The following is a 23,668-nucleotide window of genomic DNA, read 5'->3' on the forward strand; positions in this document are numbered from 1 at the left end:
CAATGAATGTCTTGCTAAACTTGGGTTGCATTGGCAGTAACCAAAAAGTGAAGGCACTGATACACTCAAACAGGGATTTATTTACTTTTTTTTTAAATCATGGACAAAAGACAAGACAATAAAATGAAAGGATTACTTCTGTTTCAACAGGTTGTATTTTCCCGGCTGGAAAAAAAGCAAGCCTACTGTATCTAAGCACCCGATCCGTGTAAATGTTTGTTTCCCCAACTAAAGCCATTACTGACCTTTAAGTCTAAGTAGCAGATATATACTGTAGGACAATAGGCTTCATAAAAAGGCTGTGCAAGCACTTCCATTGGCTTTTACTTTAAAAAGTCATGACTTGTGAAATGACTTTAAGAAGCCATGACTTGTGAAATGATTCAGTGTTTTGGGAACTATGCCACATTGACCGTGACACTCTACAGAAGGAAAGTGAAAACCTACAAGACTGACAAGGCATTTTTTGGGGGGGGGGGGGGGGGGGGGGGGGTAGAAAGAGCTTTCAAAAGGCAAAGCAGTATCTGCATGTCAGAACCAATGTGCTGTATCACACAGACACACACACACACACACATACCTCTTGCACATCTGGGTGGCATTAACATGGTCTCAAGTCCGTAAACTAGAACAAGAGAAATGCAAAACAAATCAGGATTGCAACCTGATAGTGTTTGTAGGTCAGAAGTTTGCAGTCTCATGAATATTGCTAGGTAATGGACCTTCATTCGGATTCATTGTTATGATCTGCATGTCTACATTGGGTTGAGGTTGTTATCTGATATCATATGAAGGATTTTGGACAAGAACATGAAAATATTATTTCGTGACTCATGATATTTTAAGTACACAAATCTGTCAATAACCTCACTCAGCGATCGCTAATGCTGGCTTTGAAGTAACGTTTATTGAAGACGACTGCCGACTTGTATGTCTTCCAACCCTGGCTCTGTTTTTTCAGCCCCACGCATTGAATACCTCACATTGCTGACTTGCATTGTTTTGTTCAGATTTTCTTTTCACTGATCTTAATGATCCCCGAGCCACTTCACAGTTACTGTTGAGCCCCCCTTTGAAGTGGCCGGTCCTCTGTGTCTACAAGATGTTGTTGCTGATAACACCACCACCCATTCTCTCTCTCTCTCCCCTGCCCCCCCCCACCCCACCCCCCAGGTGCCTCCCCTTATCCTGGCTTGCACATTGATGAGGAATTCTGCTGCCGGCTGAAGGAAGGCACCAGGATGAGAGCGCCCGAATACGCCTCGTCTGAAATGTAAGAAATGGAATCCACATGCATCACTGATACAAAACAGTTAAGCCAATGACCTGCAGATAGATTTATTTTAATTTTTTTTTTTTTTCATGGGAATTTTTCTTGTAAGTCGGTAGTAACGTGGTGAATGTATCTTCCCTACAAATGACTGAATCTACACGCAGAGGCGCTTTTACATTAGCTCATAACTCACGCTGCTCTGGGACACGGCATAATGGTTTTTTTTTTTTTATTATTTCCAAAAATGTGGAAACAGCTCTGGCATTGCTCACATGCCAACATACACTAAGTACGTATGAATAAACTTTAATGTACTTCTGTGGACAAATAGTTCTTCTGGGATTTCTTTAGTGGCGCGCCAGTAAATGAGCCCTGAGACTTTTCAGCGGGCTCGGAACAAATTTCCTTCTTTTTCCTCTCTCTGCCACCACCCCCCCCCCCAACCCCCTGAAACAACCCCTCAGGGTTTCTGGCAAGTGACCTACGCTTGGAGCAAAAAGAGAAGGGAAGGCAAAGCAAGCTTCCTATATCAGTACCAGTGAAAAGAAAGAAAGAGAGAAAAAAAAAGAGAAATGTATCTGATTTCACTACTTGAAGAAAACTCTTATGAGAACTCTTAGGCTTCGTGGGACCATTATCCCTTGAATGCAAGCTTAAAAGGGGGAAGCTTCTGATTGGCAGGGGGTTGGGTGGGGGGGGGTAGCGGTTGTTAGACGGAGAGATCCATTTTCCCCCTGACATCCACACAGCCGTAACCTGGCCGCACATTAAAGCTCCCGGCCCACCTGTGTAGCAGAGGGTGGCAGGACTCTGTGGCAGCACCTTTGGGCATGTGACTCAGGCAGACCTCAGGCAAGATACTCCCCCTGCGAGTACAAAGCCCCGGAGCAAGAAGCTCTCGGTTGCCCGGGGCGTAACAAAATATTAGTTACCCCCATGTGGTCCTGTGGTATTAAAGAGGAGACGCGGAATGGAATGGAAAAAGTTCTGATCGGCATTACTGACAGATGGATGACTGTACGCTGGGAAAACTCCTAAGACACCTTGTTAGAAGGGCCTCAGTTTGCAGGCTACAGGTTCCAGCTCTATTAGAAGAGAGAGGTTTACTACCTGCTCCCAATCAAGGTCACGCTATCGTTTCCTGAACGTTGCCCTCGATCTCCAACTCCACTGTATGGGCCCTTGCGAGGCACTCGCTTTTCATTTAATATCAATGGTAATGGGGGTCAGATCCCATTGTGTTTATTTGGAAAGAATAAAAGTTCTATGTGTGATTTATAACCTAGTAAAACGGAGCAGACTCAGCTGTGCCAAATGAAGCCAACTGAGCCTAGCAAGGGGCCATGGAAGATGGTGATTGGAGATGATCTGCTAACCTAATCCAGATCTCAAGATTTAAATGTAGGGTATCCAAGTGAATGCCGTACTAATCTGGTGCCAAGTTCCACGTCAGAGCGAGGAAAAGTCTTTCCATTTGGGTTCAAACAGTCATCAATGGAGCCTGAAGATAAGAACTGAATGAAATATGCCTCTTTGCTCGCCTCTTGTTTTCGAAGAATGGATTGGTGATAGCATTAGCACCATATGTCTGGTGTTACTTCTCAGAAAACTGATGTAGGCCTCAGTCTCAGATCCAGTCTGTAACCCAAATCCTAACCCTGACCCTGACCCTGACCCTGACCTGACCCCCCCCCCCCCCCCACACACACACACATTATATGCGTGATAAAAGAGGCTGGGAGAGATGTTGGATGGTACGTCTGCACTTTCAAAGTGGGTGCACCCATTCAACTGGAATGTGACCTGGCGTAGACAGCTGTCCTGCTTGATATATTTCGTATACCCTCATGAAAATGTGGAGGATGGTCAACAACTCAAGACTTTTTTTTTTTTTTTTTTAAATGGGAAGATGTCCTTCTCGCCAAAATCATGCTCAGTGATTTACAGTCATTGGATCATCTCTGCTTTAACTGCCCTCTATGGAGCGGCAGTGACTTGCTTCCCAGTATATGATTTCCAAATTATTCTGATTATGGAGCAGTCAGGAAGTTGGAGCGCAACGTGTTGGGGATCCCGAATATCTGCGTGTCCCATTGATTTTTAAGGGAACCACACGTTGACATTTTTTTCCGGTGTTCCCGTTCATGTCAGGAGCTCTTCCATCTGGACAAGAGGATTAATTAAAATAGCCATTACAGCAGATCTGCTTCCTCTAGTGAACCACCTCTGCAGTGAGAAGAAGAATGCATCCATTCCACTGAACACTGAGTGCAAACCCAGATGCAGAGAGTAAAGACTAGGCAGGATGGAGTAAAGGAAGTAATGAACCATCTGCTGTTACTGTAATTTTCCCAGAAGCCAAATTGCCCTCAATCTGGTGCCAGCCCAAGGAGAATACCAGGTCGACTGGCCATTTAGCTTTATTTATGTAAAGGTCTGTGAGTGCGGCCAAGCGAGTGCTAGTACCTGGATAAGGCTCGGTTGTCTCCAGATCACGTTCACTGACATGCAGGTGCGCTCACCAAGACCCCGCTTTCGGTGTTCCATAGATGGACACACCATCTCCACAGCTGAGACACACCATTACAGAACCCTGTACTGGACACTCGAGAGATGGTTCTGAGAAGTCCCACATGGCGAGAGAGAGAGAGAGAGAGAGAGACGCTGATAACTCATCAAAAGAGGGGAGCTGTCTTTGCTGTTGCTTGTGCTTTTCTAAACTTGTGAAATGAAAACAACCCTGCTTTGCCCTTAGACCCTCTGAAAATTATTAATGACTAGGAGCGATTGGATAATGGCAAATGAGCAGACAGCCACCTACAGGTCAGATCAGACAGACTGGGGTGTCCGAGAGGCAGTAATTCATGAGAATTTGGGGGGGGGGGCTGCTTAGAGACTTTGATTTATTGGCGTTGACCATCAGGCACAGTGAGTGTTCATGGTTTGCTTTTTAGTGCAGTCATGCTGATATATGTGTGTGTGTGTGTGTGTGTGTTTGTCTGTGTGTGTGTGTGCTCTCTGCAGATACCAGACCATGCTGGACTGTTGGCATGGTGAACCTTTGCAAAGGCCCACCTTCACTGAGCTAGTGGAAAGACTGGGAGACCTGCTTCAAGCAAGTGTACAGCAGGTAAGCACCAAACTGCCACAAGACTTTATTCATTTACATTAGTGACAGCCTAGTTTTTTTTTTTTTCTTTTTTAAATTCAGTAATGGTTTTCTGAAGAAGCAAGTGTCAGATATTGGGCTTTGGTTATTACTTAATCACAGCTATTTAACACGAAAAGGGAAGCTTTTCCCCACACTGCAAAGGGAATCCGCACCACAGCACATTTACAAATCGTCCTCAACAACAATGAGATTAGTCACTGATCCGGAGAATGAGTCACACGGAGCAGGCGCTCAGGAAATGGTAGCTTTGAATTTGAGTAAGCCACACTGAGGACGTTCAGACAAGCCAAGGGAGTAGTCAAAGTAAGTTAGAAGGGAAGTCACAATCAACACGTTCACTCATTTCCCTTTCGAGAAAGATATATAAATACTAATGCTTTAGTTGTGTCAAATCCACACAGAGGAGATTTTTTTCTCGTTTCTTGTTGTTGTTATTGTTGTTTTATTGAGGCATATCAAGGCTGTGTCCCTGCTTTCAGATCCCGGAGGATTATTCCCACTACAAATGAGGAACTTGAATGAAAACCAGAATAGCTGTCTCATCGTATAAGCGTCTAAAAATGTGATTTTCCAGACATAAGGATTATTCTTTTTCCCTGTTATTACACAAATAAGGGAACTGATCCTCTTTGACAAAGAGCCATAGATTGAGGATCTGGGTCCTGACACAGGTCGTTAGTCAGAACCAGTTCAAAGAGAACAGGGCTGAGAGAACAGAGTTATGAGAATCCACAGAGGCATGATAAAAACAGGCACGGCCTGACAATGCATAGTGCAGTATAGCGATACACTGGAAATGTTCCAAAGTAGATTCAACCCACCCAGACCCCGCAACCAAATGCACAGTCTAGTTGACAGTGTAATTAATTTACCATAAGTTTCTTTAACAGTAATTTTTTTTTTATCACTTTGCTTATGTTTGCTGATTGCTTGTCACCGGTTTGCAAGCTTTCGTTTAACTGATTGGATCCATTCACAGTAATCTGACACAACCTGCTACAAGTAAGTCTCAGGACAAAAACATCATCAAAAACGTCATCCTCTTATCCGGCAATGTTCCTGCATTTGTTCACACTTGACTCTAAGCAGATCGTTGCTGGGAATCTTTTTAGGTGTGGTCCTGGCAATTTGCTGGATCAGCTTCCCGGGCATTTCGACTCTGGTGTTGAAATGTAACCTTGTCCTGGTAAATTGCCAGAGCATTTACACGTAAAACTGCACGTGTGTGAAAGGGGTCATAGTGAATGGATCTAATTTCTCCAAACGTGTAACTACGTCATACAATAACAGCTCGGTTGCGGGGGACTGTAATTAGTTGTAGCTCTCTGAATGTATGCATTTCTTTCTCTCAGGAGGGAAAGCATTACATCCCCATCAACACAGCCTTGCTGACCAAAGAGAACCCCTCCAACCCAACCCCCACCGAGGAGACCCCACCAGACCCGTCTCTGTGAGAGACTCGGGCGGCACGTGGTAAGGAGAAGAGGGAGACCTGTCTGGCTTCTTACTCTCACCCAAAGACTTTTCACATTTCAGGTGTTTTGTGAAGTAGTACTTTCCTTGGCCTCACGTTCTGAACAAAAAAATAAAAGGAAAAAAAAAAAAAAAACCCCAGAAGAGTAGAAAAGAGCAAACCCGCGAAACGAGAACCACTAACTTTGCAGGAATTCCCCTGACGTTATGTATTAGGTTCCAGTGAGATAAAGCTTTTCCCTCGATTTTCTCTAATTTCCACGTAACGTTCAGTGGATACGGCGCTAACTAAACATTCACTGCAGCTGGTCCCTGTGCTGCACTCTCGAGAGTGCACCAGGGTTGTGATTAAGGGCAAAGAAAGCACTGGCTGAGTTTTGATAAGACATGTACACCATTAAAGCCATGGTGAGAGAGCGTGGAACACCATTGGCCCCCTCAAGGAATTTCCTCCCCGTGCACAAACACAGCTTCAGGATTTATGTGCACTTAAGATAATATTTGTCCAACTCTTGTATTTTCACAGGTCCTGTAAGTGTGTTTATTGAAAATGGTGTCGAAACGCAGAGTGACAGTTATCCCTAAAGCTGATCTGGAGATGCTAGCTGATAATTCTTGAGCCTGAAAAGTCCTACGAAAGCCCCCTGAGTTTATTTTGACAGCAGCTCTACTGACACTATGAAACTCTGAAATCAAATTGATTTAGTTTTCATTCTTCCTTTTTTTTTTTTTTTTTTATTGAGTGTTCTGGCCCGCCACTAACGGTGGAATTTTACTGACCAAAACATTTTCCACTTTTGGAAGCTAACGGTGGACATTTTATCCCCCTACAGGAACATCAAGATCCGCCCTGCTAGCGTGAAGACGTTTGATGAGGTCACCATTGAGAATGGAACAAACGAGGTCCATGAGGTGAAGGACTTCTTTTCACCCTCTACTCCTTGACACACACACACACACACACACACACTCACACACACACACACATACATATGACACCATAGTAATCAGACGAAGCGCAGTATACTCACGTGGCAATGTAGCTAACACAAGGACCACAAAACAGAATCATATACAAATTCGGATGGATGCTACTAATACACAGAAGTGTATTTTGGCCCACTCTCATCCAGCTTGAATCACAGCCATCCTCACAGATGAACCTGTCGGTTTAGTTCAGAGCATGACTTTTGTCTGTATTGTTTTGGGTTTTTTTTTTTTTATCTTCCAAACAGGGAGGCCAGTCAGACAGTGGCATGGGACTCTCGTCTGATGATCTGAAGACGCTGAAGCGCCTCGAGTCTCTCGCCCGCCCCCTGAGTATCATGGCTCTTGCGTAAGTATAATGCGTGTAATCCCACTTAAGCCCGTTGCCGACCGCATCCAGAACCGTAGGAGGAGGAAGCAGGAGTTGTTGCCCCGGCCCCTAGAAACCCCCCTGCTGGGGTGGAATGTAGATGGTAGGAGCCCCCCCCCCCCCCCCCCCCCCAACCCAACCCTAACGGCCTTTCTCTTTGTGAGAGTTTCCCGGGCGAGAGAGTCGAAGACATAATGACACAGAGGAGGGATATTGCCCAAGGTGACAACTCTAACAGCCAGACAACAAAGGCAAAGACTGGACGTGTGACTGGTGAAAACTGGCTTGCTCCTTTGGGGGCTTGTGACTAATGTCTTTGTATTAGATTGTTTCTGAGGTTGTTTTCTGCCTCTCTGACTCTTGACTGTTTCTGCAGTGAACTATGACAAGCTGCCAGGACATTAAAATGAAACAGCGGCTTACCTTAATCCACGTGACAAATTCACGTATGTTAAGTGAATGTAAGCCAGCTCTGACACAGATAATATTTTAACCTCACTGTAATCACTCAGGGTAAAGTACTTTTGATTTAAAAACAAAAACAAAAAAAAAAGGACATATTGAAAGAAGCTATTTGAACATGGGCTCAGGCTCTGTCAGGATTATTTTAATCCTCAAAATTTGGCTCCTCAATCGGCAGCCAACTATATCCAGCACTGCAGTGTGGGAGGATTCCCCCAAAACACAGGCTGAAACATTTCATATACAAATCACACCACTGTAAAAAAAAACCAAAAAAAAAACCAAACACCTAAAGAACTTTGTCGTGTCAAACTCTTAGTCAGACAGCCTAGTAAGTCTTTTTTTTCCTTTTCTTTTCTTTTCTTTTTTCTACTGCAGAAATGAAATAGTTGAGCTTGCACTCTGTTTAGGTGGCTGTGCTGTAGGACTACGGCTGTTTAAAGAGGATGCTGTGATAGCCTAGCTGCAATGTTAAACCTCTCATTGTGGCCCGTTGGCCTGGATAAGCCGAGGGTCTGGATGGATGACAGGGGCCTGAGAGGGTTTTTATCACAGTCTGGCACACCAGTCAAGGCCAGGGTTAACCTACAAAGGTTATTATGTCCAGACACGGTCTTTTCAGACTGTACATCATCCTGTCTCTTTATCAACTAGATTATTAGAGATTATCGCTCTATGACACAGACGTTTCTTTGATAGTTCATTACAAATCAATGACTTGTTGACTTTGTGGCCGTTCTCCGCATCAGAGCCCCTGCTCGCTGGCACACAGACGAGGTATTCAAACGGTGGTCACATTTTGTCGTTGTTATTTTCGGGAATGTCTGCACTGTCTGAAAAATTTCCTCAGGCAGAAGGACAGAAGTTTAGGCTGAACACAAATAAATTGAAAACAAACATTCAGTCTGTAATCAAAGTTTCTGGGTCACAAAAAAACAAGCTTTTGGCTCTGGTAAATTTTTGGCTGAGATAATCACTGAAATAAGCACAGCCAAAAAGTGAACCGCCGAGTTTTCAGCCCTCTCCGTGTCGCAGATGTATGGGTTAATATGCCCCCCCCCCCCCCCCCCCCCCCCCCCGAGAAGAGAGTACACAGAGTTGTGAGAAGTTTTTCAAACTGCACACACAGCAAAAAAATGCAAGCATCAGAAAATACACAAGAACCATAAACTGTCACAACAGGAACAAGAAAATAAAAACAGCCGCAGGACACAGATTTGATATGAATTTATGAGCTTTTATTTTTTTTTTCTCCCTCAGTGTGATTAATGAGCTCCAATGAACATACCACCACAAGGCCTTGGTTTCATTATACACATTCTATCTTCCCTGCCACAGCAACCATTGCCCCCCCCCCCCCCCACACACACACACACACACACCACCACCACACCAAAATCCCACTCCATCATTCTATTTACAGTGCCCTCCACAGTATTCCCCTATATGGCACAAAAGGCGGGCAAAGCCCACAATCAGCGGGCATAGCCTTGCCCACGTTTCCATGGTCTCTGCCATGGGAAAAGGAGCCACTTGAAAAATGCAGAGAATGATCTATACATTGCGGGGAGGTGGCCCCTGCTGGGCGACCACTCGATCACTGCCACCTTTGACCTTCTAAAGCATTTCTAGGCCCTCCCAGGGCTCCCTATAACGGCCTTGTCTGCTTTGTGCTGAAGAAATTCCACCTGGCAACCTCCCCCCACCACACACACAAACACACTTTGTCTACACATATAAGGAGTGCCAAGCTTTGACCGCACTTCTGTAAGCTTTTAAGCTCATACAGTGAGAGCCCTTAAATGTATAGTCCTGCCCAACACAAGGAAAAAAAAAACCTATGTCAGTTCTTCTTCTATGGATATTAGAGTGAATTGTCACTCTAAATCCTTGCAAAGCCACAGACAAATAGCTCTGCACACTCAATGATTTACTTTAGGATGTCTGACCCTTTGCCCTTGAAGGGGGAAAGAGACTTATGGAGACCCATGGCAACAAAAAGACAATGCTAGTCAATTCAGTGACTCCTGAACTGCAAGGGTGCGCACGTAGGCAGTCTAACAACAATAATAGGTGCCGTCAAGGGTCAAGCTAGACATAGATCACAGTTTGACACGATAATTATGGAACAATGCACACATAAAGTTCACTTGCTATTCTTCAGACCAAAAGACCAGACATGCTCAAAAGCCGTTTAACTGAAGGTCTGCTCTCCTCCTCCTCTCCTCTGCTCCTCCTCTCCTCTCCAGGATGAAGAGTAAGAGCAAGGAGTCCATTCTCTCTGACGGGGAGAAGGAGAAGTATCCTCCAGGTGTCAGTTCTCTGGACTTCAGCTTGGAGGACTCGTCCCTGGATCCTGAACTCGAGTGTCACAGTCCACCACCCGACTACAACTCTGTGATTCGCTACTCCACTCCACCCGTCTAGGTCTGCCTGTACCCATGAGCCGGCAGGGGCCGGATCCCTTTGCCCCTGGACAATTCAAAGTGACTGGCTCAAGACTTTTTACCTTCGCTTCAGTTACAGCTCTGGACATCCCAACTTTGTAGAAAAATGCTTCCTCCCTTTTTTTTCGTTTCCACGTGTTCTTTTTTCAAATTCAGTTTGCTTCTCGGTTAGGTTTTTAAAGTAGACTCTGCATTTTGTAACTTTTGGTCAGTTCAGCCCAATTTTTCCAACCAACTTCAAACTAGATCTGTCTAGTGGGTGCGAGCACTTTTCAGAAGTAATCCCAGTGTCATGTGGCACAGAGTATCCAGAAGAGACGCGTGTGATCTTCTCTCTGTTTAGCCCAGAATCTCAAGTGCTGCTTTTCCACGCCATACATCTGTGTTAGCCACAGATACAGCTGTAGACCACCTCAGGTATATTTCCTATCTACTGTGAATACAACAAGCACACCACATTTACAGCTTTACAGTGCAACTTTGATCAAGGAATGGAAGAAGAATCAGAACACAAATTTGGTGGCAGAGCATTGTTAAAATATGAGGAATATTAAAGATATATATATATATATATGTATAGATATAGATATTAAAAGAAAACTATCTCAATGAAGAGGAGGCCGTGAACTCTTATTGTTATTTTTATCCGATCAGATATTTTATTGAAATGAAAACTGGAAAGTTATTTGATATTTTATTTAATTTTTTTTATTTTATTACACTGAAATCGTTTTCTGAATTGGTTAGAGGTTTTTGCTCTTCAAACAAATATTTAAATGAAAAAACACAGTTATATGTTTGAACATGTTAAAGCTCATGTTTATAAAGGCAACTGTCAAGACAGCTAATACCGCAGGTTCTGAATAATTGAATGTGCTGTCTGAAAAATGCCCCTCTGTGGAATATGGTAATGAAACCCTAGCAGGCCGGACGCTTGGATTAGGCTTTTTTTTTTGGTTTGTTTTTTGCCTCACCTCATGGGTCAATATGAGGTAAATCATTCTAAGGTAAGTCAACATTCGTAGCTTTGATTTTCATGACGATTTTTTGTGCCTCTCATGCAGGCAACTTTGATTTAATCACCTCACAGACGAGGTTTAATCTTTTCGGACCAGGCTTGTTGGGGCAGCGTAGAATAACTCGGCTATGCTCTGGTCCACACTAAAACCTGTCTAAAAATGTGTACACATGGCCTGTTCTACTCCCATGACTTAACTCCTCACACTGGGAATATAGTGTTTTCACTGAAGGATTTTATTTGAATCTCCGCTTCTACCCTAGTGTAATGCCATTTTCTTTTTTGTTTTGAGACCGTATAGGTTTATTTTTGAAAGGGAAGAGTGTGCACAGAGACACACCTTAGAGATTATTCTGATGCGTGCACAGCCGTTTGAAAACACGAGCTCCCTTTGGGATTTTTATACGGTCGAAACTGTCACAGGAAGCACTGGTGAATAAATAATCGACGTGTATTTAATATGAAACATACGCCATCAATTATTAACCAAGGTTTTAATTATACCAAAGGCTTTGTTCTGCCCTGCCTCGCATTGAAACCGTTACAACCCAGTGACTAATACAAGGCTTTTGTGCTGTTTACACTACTGTATTCATTATTATTATTATTATCAAAAAAAAGGTTGATTTTCTGTCAATAACCCAAATGTCAGTAATGGGAGCATTCCGTTATTAATCCTTTTATTTTTATTTTATTTTAAATGTTAACTAAAGCTTGCAGGGCAGGCTACAGGGATACTAAGCGCATATAATATTGTCAACAGGCTGGTCACCACATCGTAAAAGGTCATTGTAAATTATGGTATTAATGCAGACATAGTCAATTATGGTATTAGCACAGACATAGCCAAGGTTTTTTTTTTTGTTTGTTTGTTTCAGAATTAACACCATTGTAACCGTTGTATTATGAAAGGGGTAGTCTTTAGAACAGCCACTCTAAGATTTTCACACCAGCGATCAAGAGAGATATTAGCTCATTGTTTGTTAACCACTTGTATTAGGTGCCAGTATTCATATCAAAATTACAATAGAAACCATCTTTTCAAACAACATGTACTGCCAAACCATATTTGTATTATTATTGAATCATTGGTATGTTTGTCTATTGAAGGAGTTAAAATATATGCACTGATATTTTTTATCAAACATAGATTTTTTTTTCTTTGTTTGTTTTTGTACACTAAATGTATTTTAATATTAACCAAGCATAAGGGTATTTGATTAAATAAAGATCTATATATTTATACATGACTGCTTGCCCAGAGTCATGACTAATTGTCTGAAGTTTCACAAATATCCATAGTCCAACTTAAGGCATAAGTAATGATTATAAATATGATAGTAACAAAACAAATCACAGTAAGAAAAAAAAAAAAGAGATTCTGTCCTTTCAGCATGCCTGTGTAGATCCACTTTTCCATTATCAAATGAGGTGCAACGCTTCATATCCTGACATGACTACACGTAATGGTAAAAGTGTCCCACAAGACCCATTACAAAGGAATTTCTGTCAATCGCTCGCATTACGAATGTGTCCCTGTATATCAAAATAGTCAGAGCATGTGTCACCGGAGCCAGTTCTCCCTCTGTTTCTCGTCTGCAAAGGCCGCGCTTCCTGAGTGGGGCAAGGCGAGGCTCGCCGAGGCGTCGGCAGTCTGCCTGTCACCGTGACAATTCCTTCGGTGAGCAGGAAAAGAAGGTTCCCTCTAAAGCATTCCCGTAATGGCTTCCCAGCACCGGATTTCCTATTGCCCAACAGTCCACCACCCCCACCCCCACCCCCACCCCCCAGCAATGGCACAAGGTGTGCCCGGATTGAATGGCTCCAAAGGCCGGGTTGAGCTCGCGACCGTCTCCGCTCGTCGTACAAGGGGACGAGGTGTGTTTACAGTGAACTTGACGTGGCGCTTAAAACGTGCGCGCCTTGGTTTGGGAACAGGCAGGATACGTTATTTAACATCGCTAAGCAGGTCGAGTAAGACGTTCACTTACTCCGGAATATGAGTCGTAAACAAACAAGGGAAGGATGTTAAAGGGAGGGTCAAAGGTCATCATCTTTTCGTCACAAACACAGAGGAGCATTCACGCACACCGGTTTTTTTCCACACACACACACACACACACAGGAAGAACACGCAGTCTCAGTGCTTAGGGAATGATCTCCACCTCCCACACGCAGCAGCCGTCAAAACATACAATCATCTCATTTTAACTGTTTGATTTATGTTGCTTTTTAAGCCTTTGATGATACATTCTAACTGAATAAATGAGAAGCATTTAACTGAACACAGTACATTTTGTCACACAGAGTTTATCCCTTATGCATAATATGCTCAGTTTTAGCCTTGGAGACCCATAGATATTTTGCTCTGAACCAAACCTTTCAAGCCTCATGCTACTAATCAAGGATTAATCAAGGACTTAGCCAAACCAGATGTCTTAGTAGGAGCTCGTAGACAAAAAAAAAAAAAAAGCGCAAACCTGGTAAGGAGCTAGACATGTAGGGAAACATGAAACATAACTGAGTTAATTGAGCGTTTAGAGCCTAATGGAAAAATCCTGCATGATTCACAAATCCCCACAACCATTTATCACTCTAACTGCTAAGCAACCCACAGGGTAACACAGGCACATGCGTGTATGTAGGCACACACACACACACACACACGCACAGTCTTCATAAGTAATATGTAAAGCGATATCATCCATATGATATGTTGCTATGGCAGCCTGGCCAATATCCTCATCCTTTACTCTGAAGTATTGTAAACAAACCATAGGCTGTATTTGCATGGCAGGAATGAAGCGATAATTGTTTCATAAAGATGAAAATAAAAAGAATTCCCTCTGGCAGCACTCTTAAAAATGATAACAATTTTCAGTGGCTCTTTGATCATATGCCCCTGTATTGTGCTGACGTTAACTAAATATTTGGCCTTTTTTTCATGAAAAGCAGAGAAAAGCTTTTAACGAATGAAATCGTTAATGAAGAAAGAGGAATGAAAGCAACAGAAGAGCAGTTTGCACATTCACCCCAAATCATGACTTGTGTTCTGCTTTTGGGCTTTAAACCCCGGTCATAACACAATGGAACCTATGAAATCGCTCTACCAGAAAAACATCCCGTTTGCATCTAATTAAAGACCCTCACCTAGTGGGTTCTGTTTTTGTTTCTTTCCTTTAACAATTGGATGTATGTAAATCCCTCTGCTACCATTTCCACAGACCCTTCCCAAGGAAAACACAGCCCCCAGTGGCAGGATGCTCCATTAATCACTAAAACAGAGTTGGCGCCTTGAGGGAACTCTGAAAGCCTGCCAAAACCCATTTTTATAATCAGAGTGAAAACAAAACACCTTGAAATTCTACCATGCCCCTAATTTGAAGCCCCCTGCCTCATGTTAATACCCAGTGGTTCAGTCATGTTCCCCACGTCTCCGATTCAATGCGCTTCCCAGATTCCGCCTGGAGAAGGTGTGTTGGGCAGGGGGACACATCCGTGCCTCTCACCTAGAACCAGAACAATAAGCCGGATGTTCTCCACAGATCAGACAGCTTCATTCATTCATATCTTTTCCCAGAGAGGAAGCCAGAGAGACCAAAAATTGATAACCGGAGCTGCTTTTAAAAGCACGGCCAGAAATTAACCTCAGAACGCCCTCAGCACCACCGGAGGGGGGTAAGGTGGGTTTCGGGCGATCTTTGACCAAAGAGAGCATAAACTCTACCAGGGGTCAAGCAGACATACCAGACCAAGGAGGTGCAAAAGTCTACATGGTGCTGATCCTACAAAATGAAAACTAAAAAGCTTATCTTACAAGGTCTCACAAAGCAGCCCAGTCATACCTTGGTCTGTTGATCTCAAAAAAAAATAAATAAATAAACTAAAAAAACAAAAAAACAAAACAAAACAAAAGAAAATTAAAAAAACATAACATGAGACAGAAAGATAGAGAGATTTTGCTCAAAATAAAAAATCAAAAATTTCTTAAGTCTCTAAAGTACAGTTTGGGGTGATATGTGAAAGAATTCGTTAGATCTGCCCAGTTAGTAAAAAAGAGGAGAAAAGAAAAGAAAAAAAAACACCTCCGAGTTATACAGTGAGGAAAAACAAGATGGAATTACTTATGAATTCATGAATGATGCATGGTAATGTCATACTGCTGACAAATGCCGGCAAAAAAAAAAATTCACAACAAGGAAAATCTTAGTCAGAACACATTCATTCTGACAATATGTTTACAACCACAGAAGAGGGGGGGGGGGAGGGGCTTGTGGTTGCAGACAACAGGAAGCGACGAAGCCCCACATTTGGGCTCATCTTAATAGACATGTCCTGAGGGTCACCGGCGCCTTTGGTGACGCTGAGGACACAGAGAATGACAGAATCAGGAGAGGAGAGACATCTCCTGACAGAAGCGTCATCGTCACAAGCACGGAGTCAGAGAGGTCTTAGACGGGATTAACACTGCAACCCGCCACAAACATGTGTTTGTGCTCACGAACGGCAGCGTCTTCTTCTCATGCCATTATAGTCAAGCAGTCACCGCGTCTTTCCCATGCCCCTAAACTGTCTCTTCACCAGCTTAACTCTTCTCTTCTTCTCCAATTACAAAGCAACACTGTCGTGTGGTGATTCGCTCCAACTTGATAGGCATGGAAATATATGCAAAATCTTTCAATCTCATGGGTGAAACAGTCTCATTAAAGTATTTTTTTTTTGCGGGGGGTGGGGTTTGCAGTTGGACTTTGGTGAATGCTTGATCTTTTGACAGGTTTTTGGACCACTGCCACTCTGAGCCTTTGAAAAGGATGTTTCTGTGAATAACACAAGACGAGGCATTTTACTTCCCACTCATCTGATAAACCCGTGAATCTAATGTACCCCTCAACAAATACGTAATTCAAATCATATTGAGCTACACTGCATTTTGTTGATTCAAATCTTTTAAGTGGACTTTGTCCGTGCATGTTACTTGTGGATCACAAATCCGAAAGCTGAATGAACACATTTGGAAAGATTGACAGGGAGGAAGAGTACAGATGCAAAGAAGAGAGAACAAGAAGGCAAAAAAAAAAAAATATATCATTCAAACAAGAATAGAAATCATGTTACTCTATGAGGTCTATCTAGCCATATTTTCTGTACGGAAAGCAGCATGAATTGATTTGTAAAGAATGACAGTGAGGAAAACACATGCTATAAATAGAGCAAGCGTTGTGCAACATGTCTCTGTAATTTCAAAGGAATGGCAGTCATCTGTGTATCACAACGTTTCCCATTGAAAATGTGCATGACTCAGTTGTCTAAATCATAGCACATCAAAGATACAAACCTAGGAAAGTTTATTTTTTGCATACAAGATGTGCAGAATAGTTTAAGCACATGCCGATGCTGTATTTTGAAGTGTTTTAGTGAATGTGTCACGCAGAAAAAATTTAGAATGAACTGCATTAATAAAAAAAAAAAGAAGGAAAGAAAGAAAGAAAGAAAGAAAGAAAGAAAGAAAGAAAGAAAGAAAGAAAGAAAGAAAGAAAGAAAGAAAGAAAGAAAAGGACAATGCCACAGAGCTCCGCTGACAATGCTGCTTAACATTAAATATAAAGTGTTATGTGTACCAGTCAAATTCTCCAGACAAAAATACTGCCACATTTTCAAGGACATCTCAAATACTGAAGGTCACTATACTGTTCGAATTGGAAGCCCACACCTTGAACAATATCCCTTTAATACTGCATTTTCCATAAATCCTGCACCAATTTGCTCCCTCAGGTTCACAGAAACCTATGAAGAATATAATGTTCAAAAGCTTTTTTTCTGTCCAGGAGAGAGAAATGAATACTGTCTTAGAAAACTAGGAAATGCCCCTTCCACCATTACCTAAGAAATCCTTCTTCTTTGCTTTAAATGTGAGCAGAAGAAGTTCATGCTTACAACAACTTGCCACCATGGGCCCTGGACGGAGAGCAACTGAAAAAAAAAAGTATTTCAAAATACAGCTACAAGGCCATGTTTTTATCAGCTACCCTGCACTTAGGGCTCAGGCCAGCTAAAGAGTCATTTTTGAGTTATGCAACAATATTCAGTTAAACCTCAGCCCAATCAAAATAATCAAAATTGTAATATTGCCTTTGAAAAAAAAAAAAGCCACACACATTTGGATGAAAAATGCTTGTGTGTGCAATGAAAGCTCTTGTTCGGAACACTTAGAAAGTGAATCTGCAAATCCAACATATGACATAACATAGACAATGTGGCTAGCAATGCTTTTTTAAATCTATAATTTATTCTTCACTAATACAAGACAGAGGTGGTGGAGAAGAAGAAGAAGAAGAAGAAGAAGAAGAAGAAGAAGAAAAAGAAGAAGAAGAAGAAGAAAAGTTCATTGGTTTTGTGAACGGCAAATTTCCAGTTCATTTGATCACAATGAACAGATCCTACCAAATGCTTTTTAAACATGCTAAATATCATCATCGAATACACGCTACTACAGCTGTGATACTAACAGAACAGCTTTGCAAAGATGGTTTGTGGTAAGTGATAACAGATTTTATCGACAGACACCGTGGTAGAAGTAGGAGAGCATTTCAGTGTGTATAACTGACAGGGGTATGGTGTACTGACTTGGGCTGCCGATATCAGCAAACCTCTATTTATTGGATGTGCATTGCTTTATTATTTTCTACTCAAAGGTTAAACCAATGCTACGCGTCTACATGTTCCATAAAGCGAACCTCTGAACTCCGAAATGACCAACAGGATTTTTTGGTAAACAATGCCCTCTAGAGGTCAGAGCCTTCCCTACATAAATGTTTCTTTCCTCAATTTATGTTATTGGCCTGTTTATACTGTTCATAACCACGTTTTTCGTGACATGGAAATCTTCATTTGCTCGGCTTAGTACATAATAATTTTAGTGAAATAAAGGGCAACACGAGTGACAGACCAGATAACTACCCTGACATAGCCTATAAGCATAGCCGGAACGACTTTGAAATTTGACTGTTGTAGTCACACGTTTAAGAAGAAAACCACCAGGGGGCGTAGCTGGCGTGTTACCAGCAACTGTTTTTGGCTGTCCTAGTCTGTCCTCAGTCCACACCTAAGACACCTGACATCAGTCTAGAACACATATTTTATATCTAATTCACATTAGTCATAAAGGTGAAATATATTCTTAATCAAACTAATCGTTTGTCTCTTCTTTGTTGGGCGTGGTTAGGGTACAATCTGACATAGCCTACACAAGGTTTACACTGTTATCTCTATCATGAGACAGTGTTTCGAATGCACAGCTTTTCACTTTGGGAAAAGCATAGTTCTAAAAGCAGCAAACGCTTACAGTTATCAGAGTAAAATCTGAGACAGACGAACGTGAAACTTGTCACCTCATTTGAGCCAATCCATGCTGGAGAGGTTCCACTACATTGCAACATATGCAACCTACGTTTAAATTATTTAAATCAATACGCTATAGGGTTTTTTCTTGATACTGCTATTGAACATCACTTTAAGAACTCGCTGTATGGTAGTTGTGTGGAATTGTTCGCATGTCTACCTTCCTTCAATAAGCTAGTGCGATTACATTTAATTGTTTGTTGCCAGTACTGACACTGTGGATTTTCAATACAATGCAGAGTAGGTCTATCATATTTTCACACGAAGACACGTTTACCTTTATTTCAGTAGGAATATATGGTATTTTACATTTAGATACAGGCCTACAGTCTGCGACTGATACGCTGTCAATGCAAACACAGAGTTAAGTTTGAATAAAATGGATTAACAACTCGTTAAATCTTCCAACTACATGGCGACACGCACGACACACTGTCTTTTTTGCATGAACACTTTGAGTAATACCTTAGATTCTCTTAAACCGGAATTAACTGTGAAGTGTGACCTTAGAGTGTCAAGGTGTGAACAGAGTCGAATGAGAAAAGTTGGTCTCACTGCATGTCCTGTGTCCCATTATACTTTACACCTCTTTACAAGAGTACATCTTCAACAAATACGCACGACTCTCAGGGCGAGAAACGTGGCATGAGTACTCTGCAGTTGTAGAGTTCCCATATCAACAGGTTTTAGCTCCCCAATTGAAGCAAGTGGGTTTTTTAAAAAAATAAATAAATAAACATTCCCTTTTAAATAACATTAATTCATGTCTTCTAATATTTTTGCATCGCATATACGCTCGTAGATTTTTATAAAGAATAATTTATTGCAAACTTAATGCTGGAATAGGACATGTAAACTGTATGCTGCAATAGAGCATGTCATCATCATTGGCAGTAATAGTAATACTTCTCTTGCTGGTGCTATACAAAGTATTCTGAAAAGATTTTTCTATACGTTTCTCATGGATATGCCTTTACAAAAAAGAAAAAAGTGCAACACAAATAAATTAGACCAAATGCCATGAAATGAAATCAAATGAAATTAAATAGCATCGCATCCCTGATTAACTTTTCCATTCATCCTGAATTGAGCAGAATTGTGCGCTCTGATTCAGAAAGGCCGCTTTAATTCATGCCTACGCTTAAGTGTGCACAGGAAGAGAAGAGAAGTAGATAAGTGTCCTAAGGTGTAGTGTTTGAGGTGATTCGTAAATCTGGCGCTAGGGGAGTCTGCGAGGTGGGCTTGGTGTATTGGTCCGTCATTTGAATGCAAATCCAGAAGGGTTTGAAGTCTCAGCTGACGTCAGGAAGGCCTTGGTATACCTCTACCACCAGCACCTTGTCAACAGAGCCACATCATGTTTGATTGAAGCGCGTCAAGGACTACGTCGGACTGCCATTTTGAAGAGACTCTTTGGACTACTAAAAAACCCACCAAAATTAGCACAGGCTTGATCTGAAGTCACGGCTAGCCTGTTACTTGGCTAGTATGTCGCCTTAAAAAAAAACTTTTTTTTGGAATTTTCTTTCAAATCATGTATGTTGGATATCTTTTGGATAAAGAGGGAAGCATGTATCACCAAGGACCTGTAAGACGTTCCGGTATCAACCTTCCACCACAGAATTTCGTCTCTGCTCCACAGTACTCTGATTTTACAGGATATCATCATGTGCCCAACATGGACACGCACGCACAGTCAGCCGGGGCATGGGGCGCTCCTTATGGCGCACCAAGGGAAGACTGGGGCGCGTACAGTCTCGGACCTCCAAACAGTATTGCTGCGCCCATGAGCAACTCTTCTCCGGGACAAGTTCCTTATTGCTCGCCTGATTACAATCCTATGCATGGCCCCGGAGCAGCAGTATTGCCTCCACCACCCGAGAATATTTCTGTGGCACAACTTTCCCCAGATAGAGAAAGACGCAATTCTTATCAGTGGATGAGCAAAACCGTCCAATCGTCCTCGACCGGTAAGTTCCGGGACGTGTTCGTTCCCCTCGACTTTCACTTGGTATTAGTGCAATTTTGTAGTATGAGATGCTATGCATTCATAAAACCGTGCGTAATAGTATAATGGTACTTGGCTAGGAAATGGGGACTCTCCAAATACATAATTATGGCAATCAGCGTAATATTTGCACAGCAATAGTGGGCCTTTCGTTTTGTAGGGTTGTAGTAGATCTTGTGGCCAAACTTAATCTGTATGTATGTATGTATGTATGTATGTACGTATTTATTTATTTATCTGTCTATCTATCTATCTATCTATCTATCTATCTATCTATCTATCTATCTATCTATCTATCTATCTATCTATCTATCTGTCTATCTATCTATCTATCTGTCTGTCTTTACAGAACTAAAATTAGACAGCAATGTCTAGCGACAATGTATCGAAAATTATGCTACCAGTGAGAATCTCACTGGCATCGAATTTGATGAACTTTTTCGATATCTATGATGAAGTATAGATGAAAACAGCACCAAGAGAACACGTAACCAAACATAAACTAGTATTTGATATTATAAATTATTTTTAGAACGTTATTCAAAGCGGAATTTGATAAGAAACGGCCTTTAATATGACACTGCCGAATATTTCTTTATTTAGGTGGGGAAATATCTTACAACTCGTTGAATTTGACGGATGCAGGCAGTAATAAAATGTTACTATGCCTTTGCTTAAGAAGTAGAGGAAAAAAGAGAGTGCGGTGGAGTGCGAGGGATAAAGAAAGAGCAGTGTGAAAAAAGTTTCGTAGTTTCGTTTTTCGCCATAATTCATAAGGCGCACTAGAACATGCGGAGACTTGGCATTACGGAGACTTGGCAACTTTTAATATTCCAAGATTCTATGTTAAATTAACTGACGTAAACTGAGACTGCAACCGAGCGCTTGACTAAGGTGTTTGGAATCGGCGCCAGCGCACTTGTCATGCTAATTTCTCAACTCCCGTAAACTAGATGTGAGGTCTACTTTTCCTGCTACATTGTGTCGGGTTTTGAGGGTTATCTGTCATATTCAGGCGCCGACTCCTTTCAACACCTCGTCTTACTTTGATATGCACCAACGTATCTTCCTCTGTCCCTATTCTTCAAGGGTTATATTGTTATATTGCCGGAAAGGGTGACGAATTTCACAGCAAATAAAGTCTCTTGTTTGAAGCTCATGAAGGAGACACACAAACAGAATGAAATTTGTATGAAACGAAATTTCACGATAAGCCTAATGTAAAAGGAATAATTTTTTCGTGCTAAATCCATGTCCCCCCATTTTAATTTAGTCACTCTACTTCATGAGATAGACCTATGTATGTAACTATCATTTTTGATTGATTTGAACGTCACAACCAACAACCACTGAATTATAGAGTTATATCGAGCAAACATACATAAAAACCAACCAGATATATCCAAGAAATATCCTAGGAACATTGGCCTCATTTCAGTTATTGATACCTTTTTTTCAGATAAAGACTATTAGCTAACGCCTGCATTTTGTTGCGCTATTCTGCAAGGGCATCATACAAGTCGTACAGGTAAATTCTTTAAGGGAGGAAAATAGAAAAATATTTTTCAAGATAAAAGGAGTGCCGACTCGGTTTGTAAATCAAACAAGAGGAGCGTCCTCTTTGCCAGGAAAGGCTCTTCGATAGTATCTGCTTGTAAGTCCTTTGTTAGTCGTGTGTTGCCTTTTAACACATCAATGGCATTTGGGTAATATCTTTGAGACTCTTTGTTCTGCAGTTTGTTCAAAAAGTGACATCAAAGAAGATCAGAAGCGCAATTTACATATCTAGATACAAAGTGATACAATGCTGAGTTACACAATATGTCCATAACTTTAACAGTTATCATACAGAGCAGTAAGTAATAATAATAACAATAATAATTACAATAAACAATAAACTTTATAATACAATAAACTTTAATAGATCCTCAAACAATTAATTCTGTTTGACAAATAGCAATATTATATGAATTTAGAACATTAAATTCATTAATGTTTAGAACATTAAATTCATTATCGAAATTTACGGTCAGACAGGCAACGAATATTTTCTGAATTCACCAAATAAGTAATTATTTTAAGAATTCTTAAACTTTATTACCAAAACGTGTACGATCAACAAAAAAATGCAAATGACATAAAATATGGTTTGACATTTTGTTTGCTTTTATTTGCCTATGCCTTTTTTTCAGTGTATACATTATTTTATTAAAATCTTTATTTTGACAATTTCAGGTAAAACGCGGACAAAGGAGAAATATCGAGTGGTGTACACTGACCATCAGAGACTGGAACTTGAAAAGGAATTTCATTTTAATCGGTACATCACAATCAGAAGGAAATCAGAACTGGCCGTCAATCTTGGGCTTTCAGAGCGGCAGGTATGCGTACATTCTGTAATTAAATGCAATGTTATTCATAGCTAAAAAAATTTTGTTAATCTTTAATAAGCCATGTGATTTGGTAATGAATTATGCTCTTTCTTGTGTATTTTACAGGTTAAGATCTGGTTTCAAAACCGCAGAGCCAAGGAGAGAAAGTTAATCAAAAAGAAATTGGGTCAGTCTGATGGCAGTGGAGGCTCAGTCCACAGCGACCCAGGTTCTGTCAGCCCTTTGCCAGTACCCGGGTCCCTGAGTCCATCGGATATACACGGTTCTCTCTACCAACCTCCCGGAATGAATACCTTACCATCAATAAGGAACATACAGCAAGTTACAGTAACTCAGTAAAATCGAACTTGGATCATCCAATTTAACTGAGCACTCCGACACGCTGAAAGGACAGTGCGCACGACTTGACTGGTCCATATGGATTATAAACTATTCCACGACCAGACGTCCTGAGGCACGTGTTGTGGATTACAACAAATAAGAGAAACGTTTTAATTGCAACGAAATCCTGGAGGCTCTTCGAATATCGTTTTTATTAGAATAGCTTTTTAAAAAGAAAAAAAAAACATACAAAAATCATCGTGCGTCTGGTTCAGATACTAAATATTCTAATGACTGTTTGTGTGTGATCAAGTAAGATATAAATATCATTTCCTGTATGTGGTGA

The 23,668-nt window shown here is 41.4% G+C and overlaps 2 protein-coding genes across 2 annotated transcripts in view; both read left to right on the top strand.

Annotated features, from left to right (window-relative positions):
• Window positions 1-12,449, top strand: part of kdrl (kinase insert domain receptor like) — a 46,483-nt gene extending 34,034 nt beyond the window's left edge. The window contains 7 exon segments of the mRNA XM_030793107.1: window positions 1,174-1,273; window positions 4,298-4,403; window positions 5,798-5,876; window positions 5,879-5,918; window positions 6,752-6,830; window positions 7,154-7,254; window positions 9,987-12,449. Coding sequence (XP_030648967.1) covers window positions 1,174-1,273; window positions 4,298-4,403; window positions 5,798-5,876; window positions 5,879-5,918; window positions 6,752-6,830; window positions 7,154-7,254; window positions 9,987-10,164 — 683 coding nt within the window. The 3' untranslated portion in view covers window positions 10,165-12,449.
• A 7,685-nt stretch (window positions 12,450-20,134) lies between these two features.
• On the top strand, window positions 20,135-23,340 carry cdx4 (caudal type homeobox 4). Its single transcript, XM_030766158.1, has 3 exons — window positions 20,135-20,570; window positions 22,844-22,989; window positions 23,107-23,340. The coding sequence occupies exons 1-3, from the start codon at window positions 20,135-20,137 to the stop codon at window positions 23,338-23,340; spliced, it is 816 nt and encodes a 271-aa protein (XP_030622018.1).
• Window positions 23,341-23,668: the final 328 nt, after the last annotated feature.

This window comes from Chanos chanos, chromosome 2 (genome assembly GCF_902362185.1).
Source record: "Chanos chanos chromosome 2, fChaCha1.1, whole genome shotgun sequence".
NCBI lineage: Eukaryota > Metazoa > Chordata > Actinopteri > Gonorynchiformes > Chanidae > Chanos > Chanos chanos.

Excerpts from the sequence above, each read along its gene's own strand:
- cdx4 (XM_030766158.1), top strand. The coding sequence starts at position 20,135 with ATGTATGTTGGATATCTTTTGGATAAAGAGGGAAGCATGTATCACCAA. Across the intron at positions 20,571-22,843 it reads CGTCCAATCGTCCTCGACCG|GTAAAACGCGGACAAAGGAG; the intron begins GTAAGTTCCGGG and ends TGACAATTTCAG. Across the intron at positions 22,990-23,106 it reads TTGGGCTTTCAGAGCGGCAG|GTTAAGATCTGGTTTCAAAA; the intron begins GTATGCGTACAT and ends TGTATTTTACAG.